Below are 23,594 nucleotides of genomic sequence, written 5' to 3' on the forward strand. Positions count from 1 at the left end.
CACCTTATCTACCTATGTGTCTTGTGTTCTAAAGTGTCATATAATTATATAATATATATCATATATATTATATAATTGTATACATTAAAATGTAATTAAAATGCCAAACTTTAAATACTCATGTGTGACAGGAAAATGTAATTTTAAAAAGAATTGGCGACATTTAGAGTGATTGTCTGGGATCACTATGAGGACCACTCCAGTTTGATTAGCAGGCCAGATCTGGCCCGGGGACTGCAGTCTGGGGACTCCTGCCTTAGGAGAACATCATGTGGAAACCAGGTAAGGCTTATCTATAGACATTTGGTGCCACCTGGATGGCTAAAAACTTTGGGGTGCTCGTAGCACCACAGGAACATTTGGGATCCATGAATGAAAGTACCATGAATGTGTCATCAAACCACAAGGCAAAATAGTACATTTATTAGGAAGAATAAGTTACTCAAGAGCCATTAGGTATGTTGAAACATTCTAGACATGAATAGATTTTTGTTTCTCTGTGGATTCCATAAGAGAAAATTTATTTAAACACAGCTATTCTTGTTTGACCTGGCCATGGAATGTCCTGAAAAAGTCCTGTAAATGCTTCTCAGCAGGGACTCCCTTGCAGTTGGGAAAGTTAGTGAAAAGTTAGTGAAAACAGAGCATGTTAATTTAGTGTAATACACAACGTGTATCCCACCCAGGTGACCATACAGGAAGTGACAGTGTTTAGCTTGACTATAAAGGAGGCGCGGTAACTGAGCCAGAGAGAAAACGTGCTGCTCCTCTTGGATACAAGGTTCATCTGAATGCAGGTAAGTGTTTGGAGATTAACAACCTACCCTTTAGTCTTGTAGCGGTGAATATGTACTTCTTTTGTTTGCAAGTTTCTTTTAAAAGTCAAGCTGTGAACTTCATGTCACTGTTTCATGCAGGTCAAAATGAAGAGCGTGGTTGGATATTGCGGGTTCGTCTTGTCACTTCTCTTGATCTGCACAGGACAAGCTCAGTTAAAAACAAGCATCGCACAAACCTTCTACCCGTTAGCGCTGATGCTTCCCAGCGAGAAGGTCCGGGTTCGAGTGCAGCTGGGATAGGCTCCAGCAAACCCCGCGACATTAGACAATTTAAGTTCCCTTACTGCGCGTCAATGACAGCTTTTAATTAGATTAGAAATATTTAAGCAAGATCAAGTTTTACTTAAAAACTTTTTTGTTGTTTTGCCAGAAACTGCAGAAAGCGGTTTCTCCTCAAGGTATGGACCTTTTTTTTTTTAGAGAGATTAATATTATTATATTGAAAGATGCTGTGTTGGTCATTTTTCTCTTCTGTTTTTTTTTTTTCTTCTCGTGTCAAACGCAGGAATCGACTGCTCATAGATCAAGACTCTCAACCCAGAAGCACCTAGTGGGGTTTATTCCATTCAGCCAGCTGGAGTCAAGATTACGTTCAAGGTGACAACTTCCTGAAGTTAAAACAATTACTGCTTGTACCTGGTGGTTTGCTGGTGTTGAACACATCATCCAAAGCTCAGACATGTGCTGTAGCGGTGTGTTTAATGGTATAGCGGTATGCAGTGAAAACAAACGGGGAGGTACGGGAATGCTTGTTGGGCGTGTTGGGTGTGGTATGACTTCACATTACAATGCTAATAGGTCTGGCAGACACGTTAAATGAGCTGGGAGCTATGAGATAAGTTAGTGATTACAGGTACTAAACCAGTTTGTATACATGGCTTGAGCATGCAGAACATACTCATTCTAAAAAACAACTTTTGCCACCTTCAAATGGAACTTGTGAACTTGTGGTTACAACATGGACTATGTGCATGAAATGGTGACGTCAGTTGTTGTTAGCTGGCTGGAGTTGCGCCGTCGGGAACCCATTATGCTCCGACAGAGATTTGCCGGGCCAATAAAATTGTTCTGGTCAATTGTCATCTGAGCACTGAATTGAATTAACAGCATAACGGCTTTCATCTGAGGAACACACTGTTTGGACTCCACCACGCATCTGTTGTAAAACAGATAACAAACAACAAATGAAATAACTCAACCAGCCAGTTAACAGAGCTTAAGGCATTTGTTGAGAATGCCCTGATTGTGTCTTTGTGTCTCTGTGTTTGTTGAATGTGTTGTGTTTATGAAAAGAAGAAAATGCCTGTCATTGGTCTGTCTTCACATGATAAGAAGTGTTTGGTACACATGTTGGAGACATCACTTTTTTAAAGAGCAGAGAAGGTCCATAATCAGCAGACCACACAAGGTCATTCATATTTGTGGTGGTTGGATGCTGTAGTTTGTTGCTGGATAATTCTGTTCTTCAAGTGAATTGATTTTATAATAGGCAACATTAGGGCATAGGCCTATGGGGACCACGGAGGCACTGTAGGGGGGTCGCAAAATCTTTGGTTGACAGTTTTTATAAATTTTCTATAATTTTCCACCATAAATTTATTTTTTTAAATACACATTAACATGAATCCAACATATTTTAGTTCAGCCTTTGACTCATTTAGTGCACCATTTCACACAGAGTACCACCTGTAAATTTAAGCTTCTTGTACTCAGTAAGCCGCACCCCTATTGCTGCTGAGCCACCACAAGGCCGCATATTACACGCTGACTCCGTCAGGTTCCCCACAATTGGCCAAGAGCCTATTCAGTCCCCATCTGGAATCCAGCAGCACGCTGCAACATTATACGTCAGATATATGTTTGTTTGTAGCCCTGAGTACCCCGCCTCTCGCCTGATTACAGCTGGGATAGCCTCCAGCAACCAACGCAACCCTAGTGAGGATAAGTACTAGAAGATGAGATGAAATGTTTGTGTAGCTTAGTGCAGACAAACACAGATTTTCATTGTCACAATTTTACCACTTTATTTTTCATTTTGGAAAGGCTACTAAAAAGCATCATACTCCAAAAATCACATCAGATGTTACTGTATGTTAGGCCACAACGGGAAAGGACTACACTGGAGCACTATCAGATACAATACACTCTGTGTTTGGTTTGACGAGATAAGTTATTACAAAGTACCACAAAGTACTACTTGGCACAGGCCAACAGTTACTAAGATGAGGTCATTGAGAATGTCAGTGACCTCATAGTGCAACGTTAAAATGCTTGCCTGTTCTGTTCTGTGACTTTAAGTCAAGAGTGCAACTGAAATTAACCGCGTTGTGATGGAAAATATGGACTTTATAATAAAAGATTTTATTTTTGTCATCTGGTTTTCTTAACATACTGAATGTTTACTGAACTTCCTGCTCAGGTGTACTGTGAGATGCTTCCAGATGGAGGATGGACCATGTTTCAGAAACGCAGCGGACCCACTGTTTCATTCAACAGAAAATGGGCAGAGTATAAAAATGGATTTGGAACCCTGACACGTGAGTAAATAACCTGTTAACTGCTGCATGTGTTAAGGATTATGCCTGTGTAGTTCTAAAAGAGCTTTGGTAAATACAAAATAGGGCAATGCTAACATCACAGTTTTGTTTATTGAGGAAGCCTTTTCTTTGCGTTCTGCTGATTCCCTCAGAGGACCACTGGCTTGGTCTGAAGAAGGTTTTCTTACTCACCAAGAACAAGTCTAGGAAGTGGACCTTGAGAGTGGACCTGTGGGACCACGAGGGTGGCAGTGCTTACGCTGAGTACAAGAACTTTAGACTGGGGAATGAGAAATCAGCTTTCAGACTGAACGTTGGGACATGCAGCAGAAATCTTTAAAATGCTGTTACCTCCTCAGATATCATCTGTCCTATGAACTGTATATGGATTGTATTTAAGCTTAAATGCCTTTTATTTAAGTAAATGCTAGTTCTGAATGTGCCCTTAAGGCATTTGTAGAAAATTCTCTGACTGTTTGTAACTATCCAATTGCATTTCTCTGTTTTGGTTGAATTACACCCCACATTGAAATTCAAATGGAGTGTTACCAGACTCGTATTCTGATGAGTTAGTCTGGTGTAGCCAGACTAACTTGTTCTGATGTGACCAGTGGCTTAGTGAATTCCTTTGAACTCTGAATTCTGTCTTTAAATTGTGTCCATCTCTGCTCAAAGGTGACGCTATCCGCGGTGCGTATGAAGGCATTGACCAGAACGGCTATGGCTTCAGCACCATCGACCGTGACAACGACGGCTGCTCCCCATGCATCTTCGGGGACATTGCTCAAAACAAGTGCACTTTTTCGAAGGGCGGCGGTTGGTGGTACAGCAAGTGTGGCTCTGCCAGTCTAAACGGAGAATGGCATCCTACTGGTAACCACATCGGTTGGGCTTCAGGCCTCCACTGGCTCACCTGGAAACCTCCTGCACCTTACTCGGCCAAGGCCTCCAGAATGATGATCAAATCTGAGTGAGAGGTGCCTACACTGGTCACCCTGATTATTCCGCACCTGAATGATATGTCTGACTTTGGAGAAGGTTTATTCTTTTAAAATATGTTATCGCCTCAGTAAAAGAGAGTTGAGATGACGCTTTATCATATATTTGTGTGTCACATTGCTTAGGACTGGATTCAGATATATCAAAGTTATACATACATATAGTGGTGCAACGTTTGTAGTATGGTTTCTAACATCTTACCACAAACAGCTTTCAAAATTTTTCATCTGAGCATATGAAACATATTCATTAAAAGATTTTTGGTGGATTTTTGTTGATTTTTTTTTAAATTATTATTATTCCATATTATTATTATACTTAACCTAGACAAAATATTTCTACATCAACGGTTGACGATCCACAGAGGCCCCTCCCCTCAACTTCAAATTTGCTTTTACAGTCCATACACAGGACATATAAGCCCATAACATTCAGTACATGTAACACCCAGCACAAATCATAATATCACAAAGATACATAGTCACTGCGAGTAATTCTAAAATTGCAGTTCTGCCAGCTATGAAAACAGTCTCTTGTGCAAGAACCACCCCAGCAGCTTGCATCAGAAATATATATTTTAGTTAAATGGAACGCTGGCTGAGCTCGGTAAGCTTCAATCGGCTGAAGCGCAGTAATGCAGGCTACAGGCAATAATCACGATTATTATGCGTTGATTGATTTCACAAATCTATTCATGTGTAAAATCACATGAACACTCCTTAAGGGTCTTAAAGTTTCCTTTATTTCTATCTTTGATGCTAAAATATAATTATATTACTAATTATATGATCCAATATTTGTATTTGTACACACATACACCTGAGCAAAAAGAAAACAACTCGATGAAACGTCAGATAATTTAACGTGTAGCGTCAGTCACCAACATCACGTGATATTGTCAACAGACCAGTGAGTAGTGAGAACGTCAGTGCTCAAAAGAGGAGATAATAAACAGAAAAGGACAAGTGGTGTTAAACTCTTGGGCCACAATAACCTCGTTCTTTATTGATAAACTGAGCGCCGTCCAGCGGATCGAGACACTTGAGGAAGTTTACAAAGTGACCAGTGTAAACCGGTAGAATAAGAACCTCAAAGAGTACTGAGCAAGATAGTTATCTGTTGTGTACCTTAGTAGTCACGAGTACCCGAGACATTTGAAGGAGCGGCAGCTAGGATTTATGATTGGCAACCCGCCACTGGAAACACTGCTTGGGTGTAGCGTAACTCTGTTTTCGTTCCGTTTGAGTTGCCCTTAACTATGGTTAACTATGGCTGCCCTTAACAACAATTTTCTGACGACATTTGGGTATCACGATCAATTAATTGTAGCGCTTAATACTACGATTAATTGTGAAATTGAGTAATCGTGACCTCCCCAGTGCACGTTCATGTAGACAAGTTGAAACAAATAGGCCCAGTTCCTTTGGTACAGTAACTTCCAATGTCTTCAGCAGGACCATCTTTCAGTGAATATGTCCTGTAAATGTTTTTTATTAATTTTTTTGTTTATCATCTGTTAATGATCTTGTGTCAGTGTTGGTTTGTCGTAGAATCAGATGTCATTATGTTACGGCTGTTTAAATTTTGATCTGAACTTATGGAATTTAGTGACTTAGTGTGAAAGTTTCCTGCTCTGGGCCATAAGTCAAGACCATAAAGACTCAAAAATTGCTTTTCTGCCCGATGAATGACTTCTTAGTCTATTGTAATAAGAACAATGATGATTGGCTTACTATGGTTTGCATGAAACATCATTGCAACATGATCTCCTCTTGATCTGCTTCTCTGTCGTTAGTGAACTCGTGTTTTACCAGTTTTAGTGATTTAAAAGCGTGTTACAGTATAATAACAACTCTGATTAGTTATAAAAACTCTGGCCAGGATCAGAAGACAATAAATTCATAAGGAGCCAATGTGTTGAGCAACAATGAGTTAGGCAAGGGAAACAACTTAAGTAGCCACTCGTGTATTTTTTAACAGTCAAGAAGAAAAAACATTCAATTTGTACAGAATCATGAAATAAAGACCCAAATTACCCAAAATAAAAGAATAAGTATGCACACAATAAATAAAGTAAAAGTGTCCGTTATGGCCCTTAGAAATAAAAGTTGTTGCAGGTGCACCTGATTTTAAAAGTCCAATGGGGTGTAATGTGAATGTATGGTGTGAGTGTGTATGTGTGTATCTCCTTTGTGGTGGTTCTTCCTCAAAGTAGTTGGCTCGCCATCTGTCACAACTAGAATGTGGTCCTGGTCCCTCGGATTCTCTCCGCCCTCTCAAAAAACCTGACCTATACGGAAGGTCATAGGGGTGGCGATATGGCAAAAATATCATATCACGATTTTTTAAAAATAAAATCGCGATTTCGATTTTATCACGATCTTAAATTGAAAAATGAAAAACAGACAATATTTTCTCAGCATTCAGAGAAGAGACGTGGCATGGCAGTGTTGGAGAAGTGTTTTCGTCTGGGCAGCTCGTACCGCGGGTCAACTACCTCGTTTTCTGCTGTCTTACCATATCTTATCTTTTGCAAGATAAAAGGTAACTGCTTCTGTTACCTCTTTCCATCGCTTGCTTGACTTGTCATACGGAGTGCCTTTGTTAAATGCCTGTGTTAATGTTGATTGTTTTGGTCTTACACTAACTGCTGCCTCCGCCTGCGGTGTCGGTGCCATCGGACCCCTCGCTGTTTGGCTGTCAGCATATTCTTTAGGATGCTTCCTCTTCAAATGATTGAACAGGTTTGTCGTGTTGCCACCCTACGTGCGAACATGTTCTGTGCAAACTTTGCACAAAACATTTGCCTGTGCTTCATCAGTTGAGGAAAATCCGAACCAGTTCCATATAATGGAAGTGGATTTTTTTTTTCAGCCATGGCTCTCCATGGCTGCCGCTACACACATGAACAAGGAGGCAGGTAAGAAAGCGCGCAACTACTCATAATTCGCTATGACTGGTCGGTCAGGTTGACGACGTAATACGTCTGGTGCGACGGTGCATCAGCATAGAACTGCAATTTATAGAATGTGCCCTCGACGATCTCACGATCTCTGCAATTTGACAGATCGTCTTCACGTTGTAATCGTTCACGATTTAATATCGTCATACCGCCCACCCCTACAAGGTCATATAATTTACATTAGATTCTTTAAATGACAAAAATCAACATATTGTTTTAACCTCATATGTTAATCTTAAATCTCAACAGATCTCAAACTTTAATTCTTTGTTTGTTTGTTTTTTTTAGTTGTACAACATTCATCAAATGCACTAATCATTTAAGTGCTTAAATATCTAGCTGTTTCTGTGAACAGTATCTCAACAATATTCACGGTAAGTAACCATTTACATTCAGTATAAATCATAACTATAACAAAATCATGTGCAAATGAGATGGAAACATGGAAATGGAAAAGTAGAAGTTGTCTTAGAGTTATCAAAAGAAGTATGCTTAATTACTCCAAACACTTATAGGCCTATTCATGTCAGAGAACATGCACCAAAAATTACCCTCTAAGTAATTTTAAAGTCACAGTTGAAATTAAATAAATTCTTTCAGTAGTTTGCACATAACAAAATAAAATATGTTACCCTCATCATATGATTTACCAAATTTCTTTCCCTTTAAATTAAATTAACCTTTAATATATCCACTGTTCTCGTTCAGCGCTGAGGTGCTACAGAGAAATATAATTTTAGCAGCTAACGTTTCTCACCGTTGCTATGTTTGTCAAAGCCCAATACCTGATGTTAGAACCGAGCGGCTCTCCCAATGGAAGGTAGGTAGTTAGCCTGTTAGCCACAGAGCTAGCATTAGCATGGATGACGACGGTAAGTGCTTTTATTTCCAGACAATCAACTTGTCTTACCGACGTGACTCGTCTCTTTTGGGTAATTGCTCACTCCGGACTTCCAGCGGGTAAGTGTACCGGCTTTTTTGTTGTTGTTGTTCTTTTTTTCAGGAATATTCTTATTCCTCTCTTTTTCTTTCTCTGTCTCTGTCGAAGCTGATGGCTGCCCTCACTCTGTGGCTGAGACTAAAGTTTGACCGGGAAAACGACGCACGTCATCGCACGAGCTGGACGTGGCCTGCGTTACGCCTGACTGGCTGGGAAGAAGGGCGGTGCATTCAGTTGCAATTACAATTTTTAAACTTTGGATAGGGGCAAATAAACTAATAAAATAATCACCCTCTCTTCTCTCTCTCGTCTTATGATGTTTTACATCTGGGTTACACGTGCATCTCCTGGAATGTACCAAACTTGGTCATTTGGTAGTAGTCATGGTTAATACCTAAACCTAGCATACCTTTAGTGCAGTTGAGGGCATATATAGGACAAGAGAACATCAATCATGTTCTTGATAATGGGAGGTTGTGGATGGAGGCTGTGTGGCAGGTGGTGGGCCAATCCCATCTCCCAGGCATCCACCAGATGAATATTCAATCCTTTGAACACGGCTCTGAGCACCTTGTCACGTTGCAACGAGTACCAGTCGCTGTTGGTCAGCGTCTCGTAGAGCGTCAAAGCTTTGGGGTTTGCAGCCCTGATCACCACCAGCGTGCCTGGAGCCCTGGCCAGCAGCCGCATCACCGCCCCACGGATGCTCTGCAGCCGCCGGATATAGATTTCTACAGGGAAAGTGCTGAAGTGTGACCAGATTCCAATAACTATGACAGTGTTGGGGCCTCCAGGTATACCATCCAGTTCATTGGCGATATAACGCAGCTCCCTGGTTGGGACGTTGCCAAAACGAATAGGAGGACCATGACACCGGTACGTCACCATAATGTTTTTTGCATAGTCCAGGGCCAAGAAAGGACCAGCTTGGTCCTGGCTGTGCAGGTCTAACTGCTCTAGATCTGAAAGTGTTAGAAATGAAACAGATTAGGTTGAAGAGGGAAGAAAATCAAACTAGGGCCACAAATCTCTGAGGGCCAGCTACCTGGTAGTGCTTCAATGAGGTGCTCAAACCACTGCCTGATGGTGGAGTCTCCATACAGGTGGACATTCCTTCCCTCCAGACACTGACTGATGGCTGACGACGTGTTGAAGTGGTGAACTGTGGTGCCACCTAGTGCTCGCCACACATGCTGGTAGCAGTAGCCAGAGGGCCCAGACTTGACTTTGAGGCTCTTCACTTCAGGTTGATCTGGGAAGAATGAAAAGTTAAGACAGGCTTTGGTTCATAATTTCTGGACATCTATGAAAAGACCAAAATGGTGCGTTCTCTCAAATCTGTGCCAAGTCAATATATGAATAATGAACACAGCTGCATTTACACAAATGTCTACTGACCAAGCTGTCAAATTGCAAATGAACATAGACTTTTTACTGCCAGTCTTTTATTATTTCACATTTTCCATTTGTATTATACAGAGAGAGGTTGGTTAAACTGTGTCATTTCATCCATTTTCCATCCAGCACCACAAACTGCATCGTCCGTAATGATCATACCGTTGAATTATCACTTACTTGACGCATTTTTGAATAAATTGAATATTAGAACAGTCATGAAGGGGAGATTTAGTGCAGGACTGCTAGGTTAGAATGCATTTTCACAAAGTTTTTTTAAGCAAGTGTAAATTGATAGCCCTTTAGATCTTCACTCCCGATCAAGAAATGTACTACTAACAAACACCAAGTTCTTGTCTGTAGCACATTCAGCTTATATTTCATTAGTATTAGTTAAAACTGGGCTTTACCTTTGTTTTTTTGGAACACAGTAATATTGGCAGGTCCTGAAGCTCGAATGGAGACTTTCATGTTGACACCACTGAAGCAAAGCACACACAATAAAGTCACACTCCGCAGCTTTAACCAAAATTGTGAAGCACTATAAGGTTCCAACTAGAAGTTAAAAAAAAGCATAAACATGTGTAAGTAACAGTTTGTAAAGCAGAAAAAATAATAAGTGAGCATCTTCTGGGAAAAGAAAAAAAAAGAAAGAAAATCACTAACAGTGATTCAGACTGAATATTCTGATTTATATCCCAAGTTTGGTTAATATACAGGGATTTTAAAATCTTACCAAAGGGGAAACTTCTCAATTGTTTGTTCCTTTTATCTGCACATACCAAAAGATTTAAAAAATAATGTCGCACAGTGCCAGAAGAAGCAACACACTACATCATGTGAGCTCACGTGATCTCAATAAAAAGGAGACTGTGGTTAACAACTTGGTCTAAAATAAGAAATTGTCGGCAGTGAGAAGATGATAAAGCACAAGACTGAACAAGCCCGTGTGATCAATTCTGCAGAGAGATTTTAACTGTCAGTTTTAATATCTGTCAGTAATAGGATACTGGTACATGTTAGCCTCAGTGTCCAGGGTAACCATCAACTCTGTCCTTCTCTCTCCCCTTGTAGACTTGTCTTTTTTGCAGAATACTGATGCAGTATACATGCAGTATACAAATGTAAAACCCTCAGAACATAATCTGGACCAAACACTGGCGTCAAGGTCCCAGACCTGCATTTTCCTCTGACTGTCAGGTGAATCTTGGATGACTAAGCCCAAAACTCCTGCGAGACATTTTAAACATACTGTATCCAGGGCTAATACTCACTCTTGAAAGAGCATCTCCTCGTTGGTCTTTAGGTTTTGATTGAATTTTCCATGGGAGTGGATGATTCTGTCATCGCAGCTGAGCTTCTTTGGCTTGTAGCAGAACCATGGATCACCGGTGTGGAGGTTGGTGTAGTTGCACAGTGGCTGCTGGGTTGGACGCAGACATACGTTACAGGTGGCAGTTTCAGTTACCAGGCTTGAGCGGAACAGGCTTTCGAAGTTAATTCTGTCGGGCTGTTCAGCGGTTAGCCTGCGCAGCACCGTGACTGCCTCGCTGGGGTGAACCAGTGTCACCTGATAGGACAGAGATACAAAGATCAGTTTGCATCATTTAGCATCTGTCTTATAAATAAAGTCCAGCTAATGCATTTGCCATCTTCAGTAGTTTAATATGCAGTTTCGTTGATTGTTAGCTACCAACAGGATAATAGGCTATCCCTAATCCCATTACCACCGCCACCCTCCTAACCCTAACTCTACATTTAGCCTGAAATAGGATGCTTTAGCCTTACTCTAGATCATAGGCCCGTAGAGGTACTGCTGGGGGGTCGTGCAATGTTTGGTTGCACGCTTCAGTATTACGCCACCCTATTATTGCACATGTTTGAGATAAAAGTGAATATTTGAACGTGTGTATTATTTGAATGGCTAAATTATAATAATATATATGCATAAATAGCACGTGGTCAAATTTAATATTGAACACATGTAGTAGGTAGGGGGTCCCTACTTAATTTCTCCATCAGTTTGGGGGTCCTTGGCTTGAAAAGGCCTGAAGACTGATGCTCTAGATATAGTGGCAGTGTAAGGATTCACCATGATCTGTCTCTTTAAGAGTTTGGGGTTTGCCTTCACAAGCTAGCAGGGTTAGGACATTTGTAGTTGGTGGGGTATTCACAACAGTATTTACAATAGCACGTTTCTCATTTCAGCTCAAATTTTCAAAAGCAATTTTTCAGCCAACTCATTAAGCTAATTTTAAAGCTGGAGGAGAGCTTGACTATAGCTGCTAAATCTGATAGCACCATGGTTTGTATAATAAGTCTCTGCAAATGGAGCCAAGGAGCCTGTCTACATCAAGTAAATCTACTAACAATGTCATTGTAAACTACATATGTATTGTGCAAAAAATGAAAGCTGATATAAATGGTGACAGTTACTTAGTGAGAAGCATATGTATGGCTTAGCAACCACACAGTTGGAAGATCTAGGGTCAAGTTTTATAAGACAAGTGTCCTCACCTCAACTTGTGCATGTCCTTCCCAGAGTAAAGAGAATACAGCGGAATAGCAGCCGTTGAGATGATCAACCACTTGGCCTGCCACACCTGCACCGAGAGCGGCGTTGTGCAGCCGGGCAAACAAGACGTCCCCTCCAGACTTCTTGGGGCGACCCTGGTAATCATACATTTTGATCGTAACCTCAAGCGAATCCCCTACGTGCCACTGTCCCCCAGCACTCCTTGGGAGAATAGTGAAGCTGCTGTGGACTGGATCGCTGGTAACTTCTAGGGACAGAGGAGATGGCAAAGGGGGAGTTTCAGGCCAAGCGATGGACTCTAGTATTAGGTCTTCCTCGAGAGCCTCCTTAGGGGACAGAGGTTGGAAAGTGCAGAAGCCATGTTGCATGTAGGGGTCGGACGAAAATGTTGGGATGATGAAGGAGGACTTCACTTTTTTCTTAAACTGGCAGAAGGTAAAGAAATGAGAAAAACGTATTAAAAGTACAAAATAAATTGTGTGTTGGGAACTGAAGGAATCGTTGGTTCAAGCTGCAGCAATAGATTTGTGGGCTGTTGGGAGTTTGGCTTCTCCATGCTTCAAAAACACAGGGACTTAAAGTTTATCAGTCTGCTTTGCAGAAGGGTGTAAAAATGGTACTGAGATACTGTACTGAGATGTCATTGGTCTAGAAATTTAGGTTTATACCTAATGTTTGACAGGAAACAGGAAGATGTTCACGTAGAATCTGAATCATTGACAGTGGGCTCTCCACAAACTCCACAAATAGAGCACATCCATTTCCATTAATCCTCATTGACATCCTCTGCTGATTCTTTACAGAGCACAGTAGAGGAGGGAGAGGTACAGTCAGAATGTTCACATTCATTTTCAGAAAATTATGAGTACAATAAGCTGCACCAACTACTGTCACACACACGGATATGCAATATTGAGCAAACTTTGACCAGCGTCACACAATAAAAATTGTGGGAGGGAATTTCTAAATGAATTATACAATTTACTCATTGTGCATAGCTTATTTGCTTAGCCATTGTGTTTAAGTCAAGTGGAAATTTAAAATCGACATATGACTTATTAGTAAAAGCAGCAGTACCCGGCAGTTTTATATATTTAACATTTCAAACAGCACACACACACACACACACACACATACACACACACACACACACACACTAAGACCCACCAGCATGTTCCACAGCACGAAGACTGAGACGGACACAGCCAAGAGGAGAAAGATGGCGCCATACTTCCAAAGGGAAGTGCTGACCTCCTTTCTTCTGACCTTCATGATAGGTGATCAGTCCTCATCTGTGGCTGTGGCGTAGTAAAATGACGTCGCTGGGATGCAGTTCACCTGTTTCTGGAATTTTTTATTTTTTATTTTTATGTTTTTAAAAACAACCAACAAAGGCGTAAAGCATACAAAATCTCCACTTCTGTTCAAACAAACAGTTTGAAGTACTGATTCTGGAATTCTGGCATTCTTATATTTTTATTCTTTGTCCGCCCATATGTGCACTGTGCGCTGTGTGTGCGATGCTATATGTCTCTGCTGCTGTCAACAATGAGAAATTCCCAAATGGAGGATGAATAAAGGCATATCTTATCTTATCTTATCTTATCTTATCTTATCTTATCTTATCTTATCTTATCGGGAAATTTCTCTGAATGAGCAAATATTAACCAAGGCCATTTGACATGGTGATTTACTCATCAAAATGAATACACATTTGAATACAAGAAAAAGGAAATTGGAACAGGGCCAGCCCACATACAGTGGGGGAAATAAGTATTTGATTCCCTGCTGAATTTGTAAGTTTGCCCACTTCCATAGAAATAATCAGACTCTGGTTTTTATGGTTGTTTACTGGTTATGGGTATAGACAGAATATCAGTTGAAAATGCATAAAAAACACACAATCTAAAAGTTATAAATTGTTATGTATTTTATTAAGGGAAATAAGTATTTGATCCCCAAGCACAACACAAGTCAGTACTTTGTAGAGAAACCTTTGTTGGCAAGCACAGCGATGAGACGTTTCTTGTAGTTGGTCACCAGGTTTGCACACAGCGCAGGAGGGATTTTGGCCCATTCATCTTTACAGACAGTCTCTAAATCCTTCAAGTTTCTTGGCTGCCTCTTGGAAACTCGGAGCTTCAGCTCCCTCCACAGGTTTTCGATCGGGTTAAGGTCTGGAGACTGACTAGGCCACTCCATGACCTTAATATGCTTCTTCTTGAGCCACTCCTTTGTTGTCCTGGCAGTATGTTTTGGGTCATTGTCATGTTGGAAAACCCACCCACGAGGCATCTTCAGTGTTCTTGCTGAGGAAAGAAGGTTTTTGTCCAAGATGTTACAGTACATGGCTGCATTCATTGGCCCCATAATGCGGTGAAGTTGCCCTGTACCCTTTGCTGAAAAACAGCCCCAAAACATGATGTTTCCACCTCCATGCTTAACCGTGGGTATGGTGTTCTTTGGGTCATACTCACGTTTTTTCATCCTCCAAACACGGCGGGTCGAGTTAATGCCAAATAGCTCAACTTTGGTTTCGTCAGACCACAGCACTTTCTCCCAAGCCTTCTCTGAGTCATTTAGATGTTCACTGGCAAACTTAAGGCGGGCCTGTACATGTGCCTTCTTGAGCAGGGGGACCTTGCGGGCACTGCAAGAGTTCAATCCATAATGGCGCAGTGTGTTGCCAACTGTTTTCTTGGTGACGGAGGTCCCAACTGCTTCCAGATCATTAACAAGCTCCTGCCGTGTTGTTTTAGGCTGCTCCCTCACCTTTCTCATCATCATCCTCACTCCATGAGGCGAGATTTTGCGGGGAGCTCCAGACCGAGGACAGTTGATGGTCCTTTTATGGGTCTTCCACTTGCGAATAATGGCACCAATAGTTGTCACCTTCTCACCAAGCCTTTTGCTGATGGTTTTGTAACCTATACCAGCCTTGTGCAGGTCTACAATCTTGTCCCTGACATCTTTTGACAGCTCTTTGGTCTTGCCCATGGTGCTGTAGAAGTTGGAATGTAAGAAACTGATTCTTAGAGCAGGTGTGCTTTATATACATGACGAGTTAAGATCAGGAGTATTGGTAATTAGTTGACTGAGCACAACTGTGTGCCACATGCGCACCAGCCAATCTGTAGGAGCCTGAATTCTAAGTGAATTGTTGGGGATCAAATACTTATTTCCCTTAATAAAATACATAACAATTTATAACTTTTAGATTGTGTGTTTTTTATGCATTTTCGACTGATATTCTGTCTATACCCATAACCAGTAAACAACCATAAAAACCAGAGTCTGATCATTTCTATGGAAGTGGGCAAACTTACAAATTCAGCAGGGGATCAAATACTTTTTTCCCCCACTGTAGGTGCCGTAGGACCCCGACCTCATTCATCAAGATCAAGTTAAACGACAACCTGGCCTCTGGCGTTGTCGCGGGCATACGCCAGGTAAGGATGGAGAGAGAGCCAGCTGATGTCCCTCTCTCCTCCTTATGTAGTCTCCTCCTCCTACCTCAGCACTAATCGCACTCAGGTGTTCAGCATCCGCGATCACATCGTCTGTGAAAGAGGCGCATTATTGTTTGATTTCTGTCTCTCATGTGATTAACAAACACCAATGGATTATGATCCGTGTAAACAGTAGCAGGTTGACTGGAAGAATCGACATAAACCTCAAAGTGCTTTAAAGCCAAAACATGTGCAAGAAAATAGGTTGCCGGGTGCTCAATCCCATCAGCACCAGCCAGTATCATGGGCATCTACAGCAAGTTCAAAGGGCTGGTTACACACTGGCCGACCGGGTTGTGATCTTGGGGTTCTACGGCCCTGTTCTAACATTCTCTTTTGTTCTATCTGGCCAGCATTTTAAGTCCTTTTTTTTATCCTTGGTGCAGCCAGCACTGGAGTGTCTGTAAATGTCGTCTTAATTCCTTCAAATGTTATTGAGATACACTTGCACATAAGCCTGCTACAAGGGATGTACGATACCACTATCGTAATACCAAGGTTAATATCCCGATATCGATACTTTTAGACGTCTACTTGTGTGTATGAAAATTATGCTTTCATAATGGGTATACCTCTTTGTGAGAATTAAACAAGCTGCCAAATATCAGACTTCTCCTTAATCAAAGTAATTAAAGACAATCTGAGCAAATCACATTTAAAAAAAACCTCTCAAACAAAAATGGAAATAAGAACAGTTGCTCTGACTTCGTTCTAATTCTTTTTGGACCAGACAGAGTGGTCTTCAGGTTAGAACTTGTCAGAACTTGAACTTTCACAACAAAGGTCACATTCTACATTCTCTATCATTTCCCATTTATATTTTATGACCGATGACATGATGTTGTAGGAAAGAATCAGGCGTCACTAACATTGAAATATCTTTTGCACCGTGTGTCAGCCAGTAGTCCTTTAAAAGATCAAGTTTTGATACATAGTTTGCACTGCCGACATGGTCAACGCAATCATCGACACGAGGCAGAGGAAAACCATTGTGTTTCGTGACGCCATTGATTTTACAGAAGTTCATACAAAAATCTGAACTGTCAGACTTAACAGAAAGGAGACATGAGGACCTCCATGCACTGGAGCTTGACTCCGTAGTTCCGTTCTCCAACATGTAATCGACTTGTTGCTCAGCACATTTATCAGGGTTTATTCTGTAAACATGTTAAAACATGGAATACCAACACCAATATCATGCTCAAGCACATGGGTTGGAGTCAGCGCATCATAAAACACTAAAGTCGACCTTGTTTAACAGACCACATCCTCGCACTAGTCCCCAATTAAATAGTTTGGGCAGCATTTCTGAATTTTTAAGGCGGACAGAAAGTGACAGAGAAACAACGTCATCAAGCACAATCACCGGACAGTTCCTCTGTTACCTGAATGCATCACGCCAGCATACCACACCAACACTGCAGGTGCAGGCGTCATTTTCTGCTACCTGTGGAAAAATGCTACTCGGTGGTTGTGGTTAGAGTTAGATGCTGGATAAGAAAAAGCAGCAGTAGCAAAATTTGACAAGGCAGCAAAATTCATCAGAACTCTGGCCAAACAGAACACTTATTTTTCCTAAAGAATACAGTTTGTAACTGTTAATGTGCATACAGTTGAGGAAATTACAAAAATATACTCTAATTTTTCTAGCAGTGTATACCGTAATTTTTGCATTTAATTCTTCTAAACTTTACAACAGCATACTTTTGTGGCAGTTGCAGAAATATGCTGCAAGGATTTGAATAGTCAGTACTGTAATTTTTCTGTTTAATTCTTGTAAAGACTGTTGTAAATTTGCACACTCTCGTTGTGATAACAGAAATACGCTGCACATTTCTGTAGTAGTTGATAGTAGTTGATATTTGCAATTCTTGCATACTTTAACTGTAAAATGTACACGTGGTTATGGCAAAAAAAATAATTGTGAAATTGTCTTGTTGCCAATATTGGAATTTATTCCTTAGGTAACAAATAAAATAAAAGCGTAACCTGCACTCAGCTACTGAAAAACGTTATAGAGATGTTTGTAGTGTACTGTAATATAATTTATTTGGTTTAATAAAAGTCACGTCAGTCACATTTTAGTTAAGTAGTAAGTAGACCTGACAGAGTCGAGAAGCGCATACTGTTGTGCCCCACACATGCCCATGACAGCAGCAGCCAGTCTTAATTAATGGCCCATCAAGGAGCCTCCTGCACCTGGTCTGCTCGTACATGCGCAGTGGAACTCTGGTGGTATTTTGGAGAACGGGCCAATCAATACGCTGATGACCCGTCGGACTCGGCGATTGATGTTTTTTTTTCTTTTTTTTTTTCTTCAGCTTTCCACTTCCCGCTCAGTTTGTGCAGAGACTTCTCATCCAACCTTCTTCATCAGAGCTGCTCTATTTCTCAGGTATGGAAATATTGCAGAACATTTCAGAAAGCTAATAGTTTAAATTGCACTCGGTTAGTTGAAAGGAGATTTAAGGAAAAAAAAAAACAAAAGAAAGAAGAAAAGACGTTGTGGAAAGTTTGCCTGTAGCCTACATCTGTTTCTTGTCGCTATTGCTGTATGCTAACTGTCGAGTTAGTCTATTATCATGTAACGTATGTGCAGAAACGGTCAAATCTGTTAAAGCTTTGTTTTCCATTACAAACTGCATCGCAACGAACCAAGGTGCATGTGGGTCAAAGACGTATAAGGATTTTAAAAGTGAAAAAAAAAAAAATCAAAATCAGTTGCTATTATTAATAATAAAAGAACAACAGTACAACATCAAATCAATGTCTAAAAACCTACAGCTACTGAATTGATTAACATGTCCAGTCTCTCTTACAGAGGACATGTCCTGGGGGTCCTTCAGAATCTGTTGGCTGATACAACACCCTGTAACATGGCTGTGCGAATCCAATTATGGTCATATAGCCAATTTATGTGTGATACACAAGAAGGACATTTGAGAATCCAAAAACTGGGGACAAAAGTATTTCTTGAATAAAAATGTAAATGAGCTTAGTGTTGTTACTATATTTGTAGGTCTCATTACAAGCACTGGTCTTTGGTTTTAATATATCAATCATATCTGTATCACATCTTTAATCTACTTCTGTACTTAAATGTACGGTGTGGCGTAGTGAACTAAAGCAGTGCATCATATTTACAAAAGTGACCAAGTGTATGTTTACATCAATAAAGTATAAACGAGTACAAACTACAATATTTCCCAACACGGAAAATACAGTGCAGTATACGTAAAATAAGAATTCTCATTACTCAAAAGTAATTATACATACATATCAAAATAATATTATCAGTTGTAATATTTATTTTCTCATTTATATAATGTGTCACAGCGATACACTCTGATGAAATCTCAGCGTTATCCTGCAGTCGACTGTGTTGCAGTGAAGTTTGTTCTCTTTGCTTAACTTGTAGGCAATCAATACGAGGACTGTGGCAACGTTTACCATCACAGATAACAGCGGCTCGTGACCACTCATGTGCCGTTATGTATGGCCCAGTATCGTGACTTTGCTCTACAGAACAGCCGTAATGAAAAGAGCTTCATGTATTCAGTATGGAGGTTATACAGCGCCAAAATTAAAACCACAAAAAACGAAGACATGAATTTAAACCTGCTGAGCAGATCACATGAGTCTGGCAGCCTAACAGGAATGTTATGAAAAACCTGAAACAGTTGTACTGTGTTTTACCTGTACTTCTCTTAAATGAGAGGAGAAAGAAGATGAAGGGCAGGAGGCCACAGCCGCAAGGAAACGAATTCTTACAGCCATATTCATTTGCAACAACCTTGGAGGTCGTCCGTCTAACTAGCAGTTTTTGGAAAGAAAAGAACAGCATCCTTACCTTTTAGAGATGTGGCACAATGTCTGTGAAATCCTTTCAGTTAAAAGTAGAAAAGACAACTTAAAACTGCTTCAATGTATTTACTAATTAAAGTAAATTCCAACACAGGTTGTGTTCTTTGATAAGAAATAGGTTTGTTGAAGAAGACCAGGAAATGCACTTTATTATAGTACATCAGGGGAGGAAGAGGAGGGTCTAGTTTAACTGAGGTAGAGACTTTCGGTGTGCTTTTGTCTTTCAGGTGCCTAGATTGGTAGACAGAGCGTAGTAGGCAAACTGGGAGAACCTGCTCAGTCTCTTAGTGGGCAACTTTTTTAAAGCATTCTTGAATAAGCAGACACATGTTTACAAGTGTTTTTGTTGTTTTCTGTTCCCAATTTATTTAGTTTATGTTTTCAAAGTTCAAATTAAGGCTTTAAGTAGGCTAATTAACAGCACATTGTATGCAACAATGTTGTACAATAAGGAATGTGTTCAGCGTTTCAAGCTTTAAGCTACATAGATGCTTTATTCTAACCAAACTGGGATGAATAAAAAATGAATACAAGGTGTCCTTTTTTTCATTTCTGAAAGGTGGAAACCCTAATAACAACTCGGTTAACATATCCATAGTTGGAAAGGAACTGTCATTGAGTTTAGTGTGGGTCTGTCATCGATAACGTGCTTCCACTCGAACACAGGCTCTGACTCCAAACTCACACTGCCGATATCCCTGGTATTTAAGCAGTTCATGCTGTTACATGCTAAACAATACATAGGAACAGAACATGCTTCCAGCAGAAAACACTAAAAGAATGTCAACCCACTGCACTGAAATATGTGGCTGTATGTTTGCCTTCATTCCTCATCAACACATAACCTGGTATGACAACTCAACACAACCGGATTGGAAATCTAAGAGGAAATGTTATTGAGGATGGAGTCCAGAGAACAAGAGACAATGAAATCAGAAAATAAAGAAAGATAAGATAAGATAAGATATGCCTTTATTCCTGAGACCAAGTTCTTGCGTATCAACTTGTGTGCTCTTTACTCATGTAGGGGAAATAAGTTATGAAACAATTCAGTGTAATAACTGCACTCGTCGAAAGGGAGCACCACCTACAGAGTGCGTTGTACACTGTAAGAATTAATCAATTAATAATGGATCAATGTCAATTATTATTAAATAATCAATCTCATCATATCTGAGGCTTCAGCTCTCAGTAGAAGGATAATCTATTTCCAGTTCACAAAGACCTTCTGACAACGACTAAAGTGAAATATGTGGTTTATTTACAATGGTGAATAGTGAATAATAAACAATGATGAATAATGTAACAGAGTAATGGAAAATATTGAAAGTTCCGAGACAAATAAGTTTAATGAAAGTGAGAAGTATGAACGAAAATGAGGACGCAAACGGAACCTAATTTCTTCAATTAATGATTCAGATTTGTTTATGGTTTCTTTAGTTATAACACGATCATCAACTCTGCTCAAATAATCAAACACTTTCAATGAATGAAACATGTCGTCATGAAGACACCTTATCAGAAACCTTCATTCATTTCTACGATTTTCCTCAATACCGAGAAGTCTGATGTTGTTATCTGGGAGAAATGGGAGGAAACCTTAAATCCTTGTTCGTTGGCACGAGAATGTGCTTAAAAGCTTGTTTTATTGCTTGGTTTTATGGTCTCAGAAAACTGCAAAGGAAACAACAGCAGTCCTGTCCATCATGGACTGTCCAACAAAGTGACCCCTCCTGGTGGGTCAGGGGAGAAATAGAATGTTCTCCTACACTCATCATACTCTTGCCTTCTCATTTGAAATGGTTCTACAGTGATTTGACTCGGTAAAAACTGACTTTATTCATATGCTAAATTCTTCTTGCAAAGTCACATTGGTTTTATGTGAGGATGTATTTGATAATGGGTAAAAACTTAATAAAAATAAAAATAAATAACCACACAGTTCTTAGTTACTTGGTATTCAGTATAAAGTTGCAAACAAAACAGAATGTCGTCAGTGCACCACACTGCCTGAGGGTGTCATGGATTTACATATACAACACGATGAATAAACAAATGCTCGATCAACTTCATCCTTGCTCTGCTTGCCAGTGACATTGTCAACTGAGACTGAGATTTTTTTTCCACCTCTTTTCACTTAATAAGTTAAAGAGTCATTTGAAAAAAGGGGGTCATTTCTCATGTAATCCTAATCTAATACATGTACTGTTTATTTATTATTCATTTTTTGCAATAATGTTGAATTTACTTTGTCCTTGTTATTTAAAGCAGATGACTTTATGTGCACTCCTTTTGCAATTTAACACATGTATCTAAAAAAGTGCCTTCACCGTCCTCTAATAATAAATTATATTGCATCAATACTGATATTGGTCATAAAGGAGGAGGCGAAGAAAGGTTTTGTACTGTGTTTTACCTGTACTTCTCTTAAATGAGAGAAGAAAGAAGATGAAGGGCAGGAGGCCACAGCCGCAAGGAAACTAATTCTTACAGCCATATTCATTTGCAACAACCTTGGAGGTCGTCCGTCTAACTAGCAGTTTTTGGAGAGAAAAGAACAGCATCCTTACCTTTTAGAGATGTGGCACAATGTCTGTGAAATCTTTTCAGTTAAAAGTAGAAAAGACAACTTAAAACTGCTTCAATGTATTTACTAATTAAAGTAAATTCCAACACAGGTTGTGTTCTTGGATAAGAAATAGGTTTGTTGAAGAAGACCAGGAAATGCACTTTATTATGGTACATCAGGGGAGGAGGAGGAGGGTCTAGTTTAACTGAGGTAGAGACTTTCGGTGTGCTTTTGTCTTTCAGGTGCCTAGATTGGTAGACAGAGCGTAGTAGGCAAACTGGGAGAACCTGCTCAGTCTCTTAGTGGGCAACTTTTTTAAAGCATTCTTGAATAAGCAGACACATGTTTACAAGTGTTTTTGTTGTTTTCTGTTCGCAATTTATTTAGTTTATGTTTTCAAAGTTCAAATTAAGGCTTTAAGTAGGCTAATTAACAGCACATTGTATGCAACAATGTTGTACAATAAGGAATGTATTCAGCATTTCAAGCTTTAAGCTAGATAGATGCTTTATTCTAACCAAACTGGGATTAATAAAGAATGAATACAAGGTGTCCTTTTTTTCATTTCTGAAAGGTGGAAACCCTAATAACAACTCGGTTAACATATCCATAGTTGGAAAGGAACTGTCAGTTTAGTGTGGGTCTGTCATCGATAACGTGCTTCCACTCGAACACAGGCTCTGACTCCAAACTCACACTGCCGATATCCCTGGTATTTAAGCAGTTCATGCTGTTACATGCTAAACAATACATAGGAACAGAACATGCTTCCAGCAGAAAACACTAAAAGAAGGTCAACCCACTGCACTGAAATATGTGGCTGTATGTTTGCTTTCATTCCTCATCAGCTACGTACACATAACCTGGTATGACAACTCAACACAACCGGATTGGAAATCTAAGAGGAAATGTTATTGAGGATGGAGTCCAGAGAACAAGAGACAATGAAATCAGAAAATAAAGAAAGGTCAGGTCAGGTCAGGTCAGGTCAGGTCAGGTCAGGTCAGGTCAGGTCAGGTCAGGTCAGGTCAGGTCAGTAAGATAAGATAAGATAAGATAAGATAAGATAAGATAAGATAAGATAAGATAAGATAAGATAAGATAAGATAAGATAAGATGACATGACACCAGCTTCTCATACACCATGTTAAAGATGAGACGACAACAGAGAGGCTCCTTTTTATTAGAAATCATAGTGGCCAGTAAATTAAAGCAGACAAAGTCATTAAATAATCAATACTATCTTCAGTGTTTAGATTGATTACATCTGTCTATTTTCTTTAAAATGAGGAACAACAACAATGAGTAATAGTTGTCTCTGATTGTTATGTCATTTCTCATGTTGATGTTGATAATGTCTGTAGTCACACTTTGGCCTTGAAAGCAAATGGATGCTTGATTTATCAAAGCTGATGGACTGATGAACCATTCAAAATAATAACCC

At 40.0% G+C, this 23,594-nt stretch overlaps 2 protein-coding genes across 6 annotated transcripts; one reads left to right on the forward strand and one right to left on the reverse strand.

The window, feature by feature from the left end:
* The first annotated feature begins 269 nt into the window (after positions 1 to 269).
* LOC125000418 (angiopoietin-4-like) lies at positions 270 to 4,350 on the forward strand. Its single transcript, XM_047575968.1, is given in 7 exon segments — positions 270 to 282; positions 982 to 1,052; positions 1,210 to 1,237; positions 1,345 to 1,436; positions 3,259 to 3,376; positions 3,529 to 3,702; positions 4,052 to 4,350. Coding segments are annotated over 7 exon segments (795 nt in total).
* Positions 4,351 to 6,325: 1,975 nt separating this feature from the next.
* On the reverse strand, positions 6,326 to 22,554 carry LOC124999729 (NXPE family member 3-like). Of its 5 annotated transcripts, XM_047574718.1 has the most exons (8): positions 19,568 to 19,729; positions 15,625 to 15,768; positions 13,376 to 13,552; positions 12,190 to 12,633; positions 10,947 to 11,242; positions 10,083 to 10,153; positions 9,323 to 9,529; positions 6,326 to 9,239 (listed from the first exon to the last, which is right to left on the reverse strand). In XM_047574718.1, the coding sequence occupies exons 3-8, from the start codon at positions 13,478 to 13,480 to the stop codon at positions 8,689 to 8,691; spliced, it is 1,674 nt and encodes a 557-aa protein (XP_047430674.1). In that variant the 5' UTR covers positions 13,481 to 13,552; positions 15,625 to 15,768; positions 19,568 to 19,729; the 3' UTR covers positions 6,326 to 8,688. The 5 variants fall into 5 exon arrangements, with proteins under 5 accessions (XP_047430674.1, XP_047430675.1, XP_047430672.1 ...); XM_047574719.1 differs by lacking the exons at positions 15,625 to 15,768; positions 19,568 to 19,729 and adding an exon at positions 22,152 to 22,554; XM_047574716.1 differs by lacking the exon at positions 15,625 to 15,768.
* Between the last annotated feature and the right edge of the window lie 1,040 nt (positions 22,555 to 23,594).

This window comes from Mugil cephalus, chromosome 22 (genome assembly GCF_022458985.1).
Source record: "Mugil cephalus isolate CIBA_MC_2020 chromosome 22, CIBA_Mcephalus_1.1, whole genome shotgun sequence".
Lineage (NCBI taxonomy): Eukaryota > Metazoa > Chordata > Actinopteri > Mugiliformes > Mugilidae > Mugil > Mugil cephalus.

What these genes read in the sequence shown, in the direction of transcription:
- LOC124999729 (XM_047574719.1), bottom strand. Translation starts at nt 13,480, where the DNA reads ATGAAGGTCAGAAGAAAGGAGGTCAGCACTTCCCTTTGGAAGTATGGC. An exon ending in GAGGAGATGCTCTTTCAAGA is followed by an intron (nt 10,154 to 10,946) that starts GTGAGTATTAGC and finishes GCTTTGCTTCAG; the next exon opens with TGGTGTCAACATGAAAGTCT. An exon ending in CCTCATTGAAGCACTACCAG is followed by an intron (nt 9,240 to 9,322) that starts GTAGCTGGCCCT and finishes TAACACTTTCAG; the next exon opens with ATCTAGAGCAGTTAGACCTG.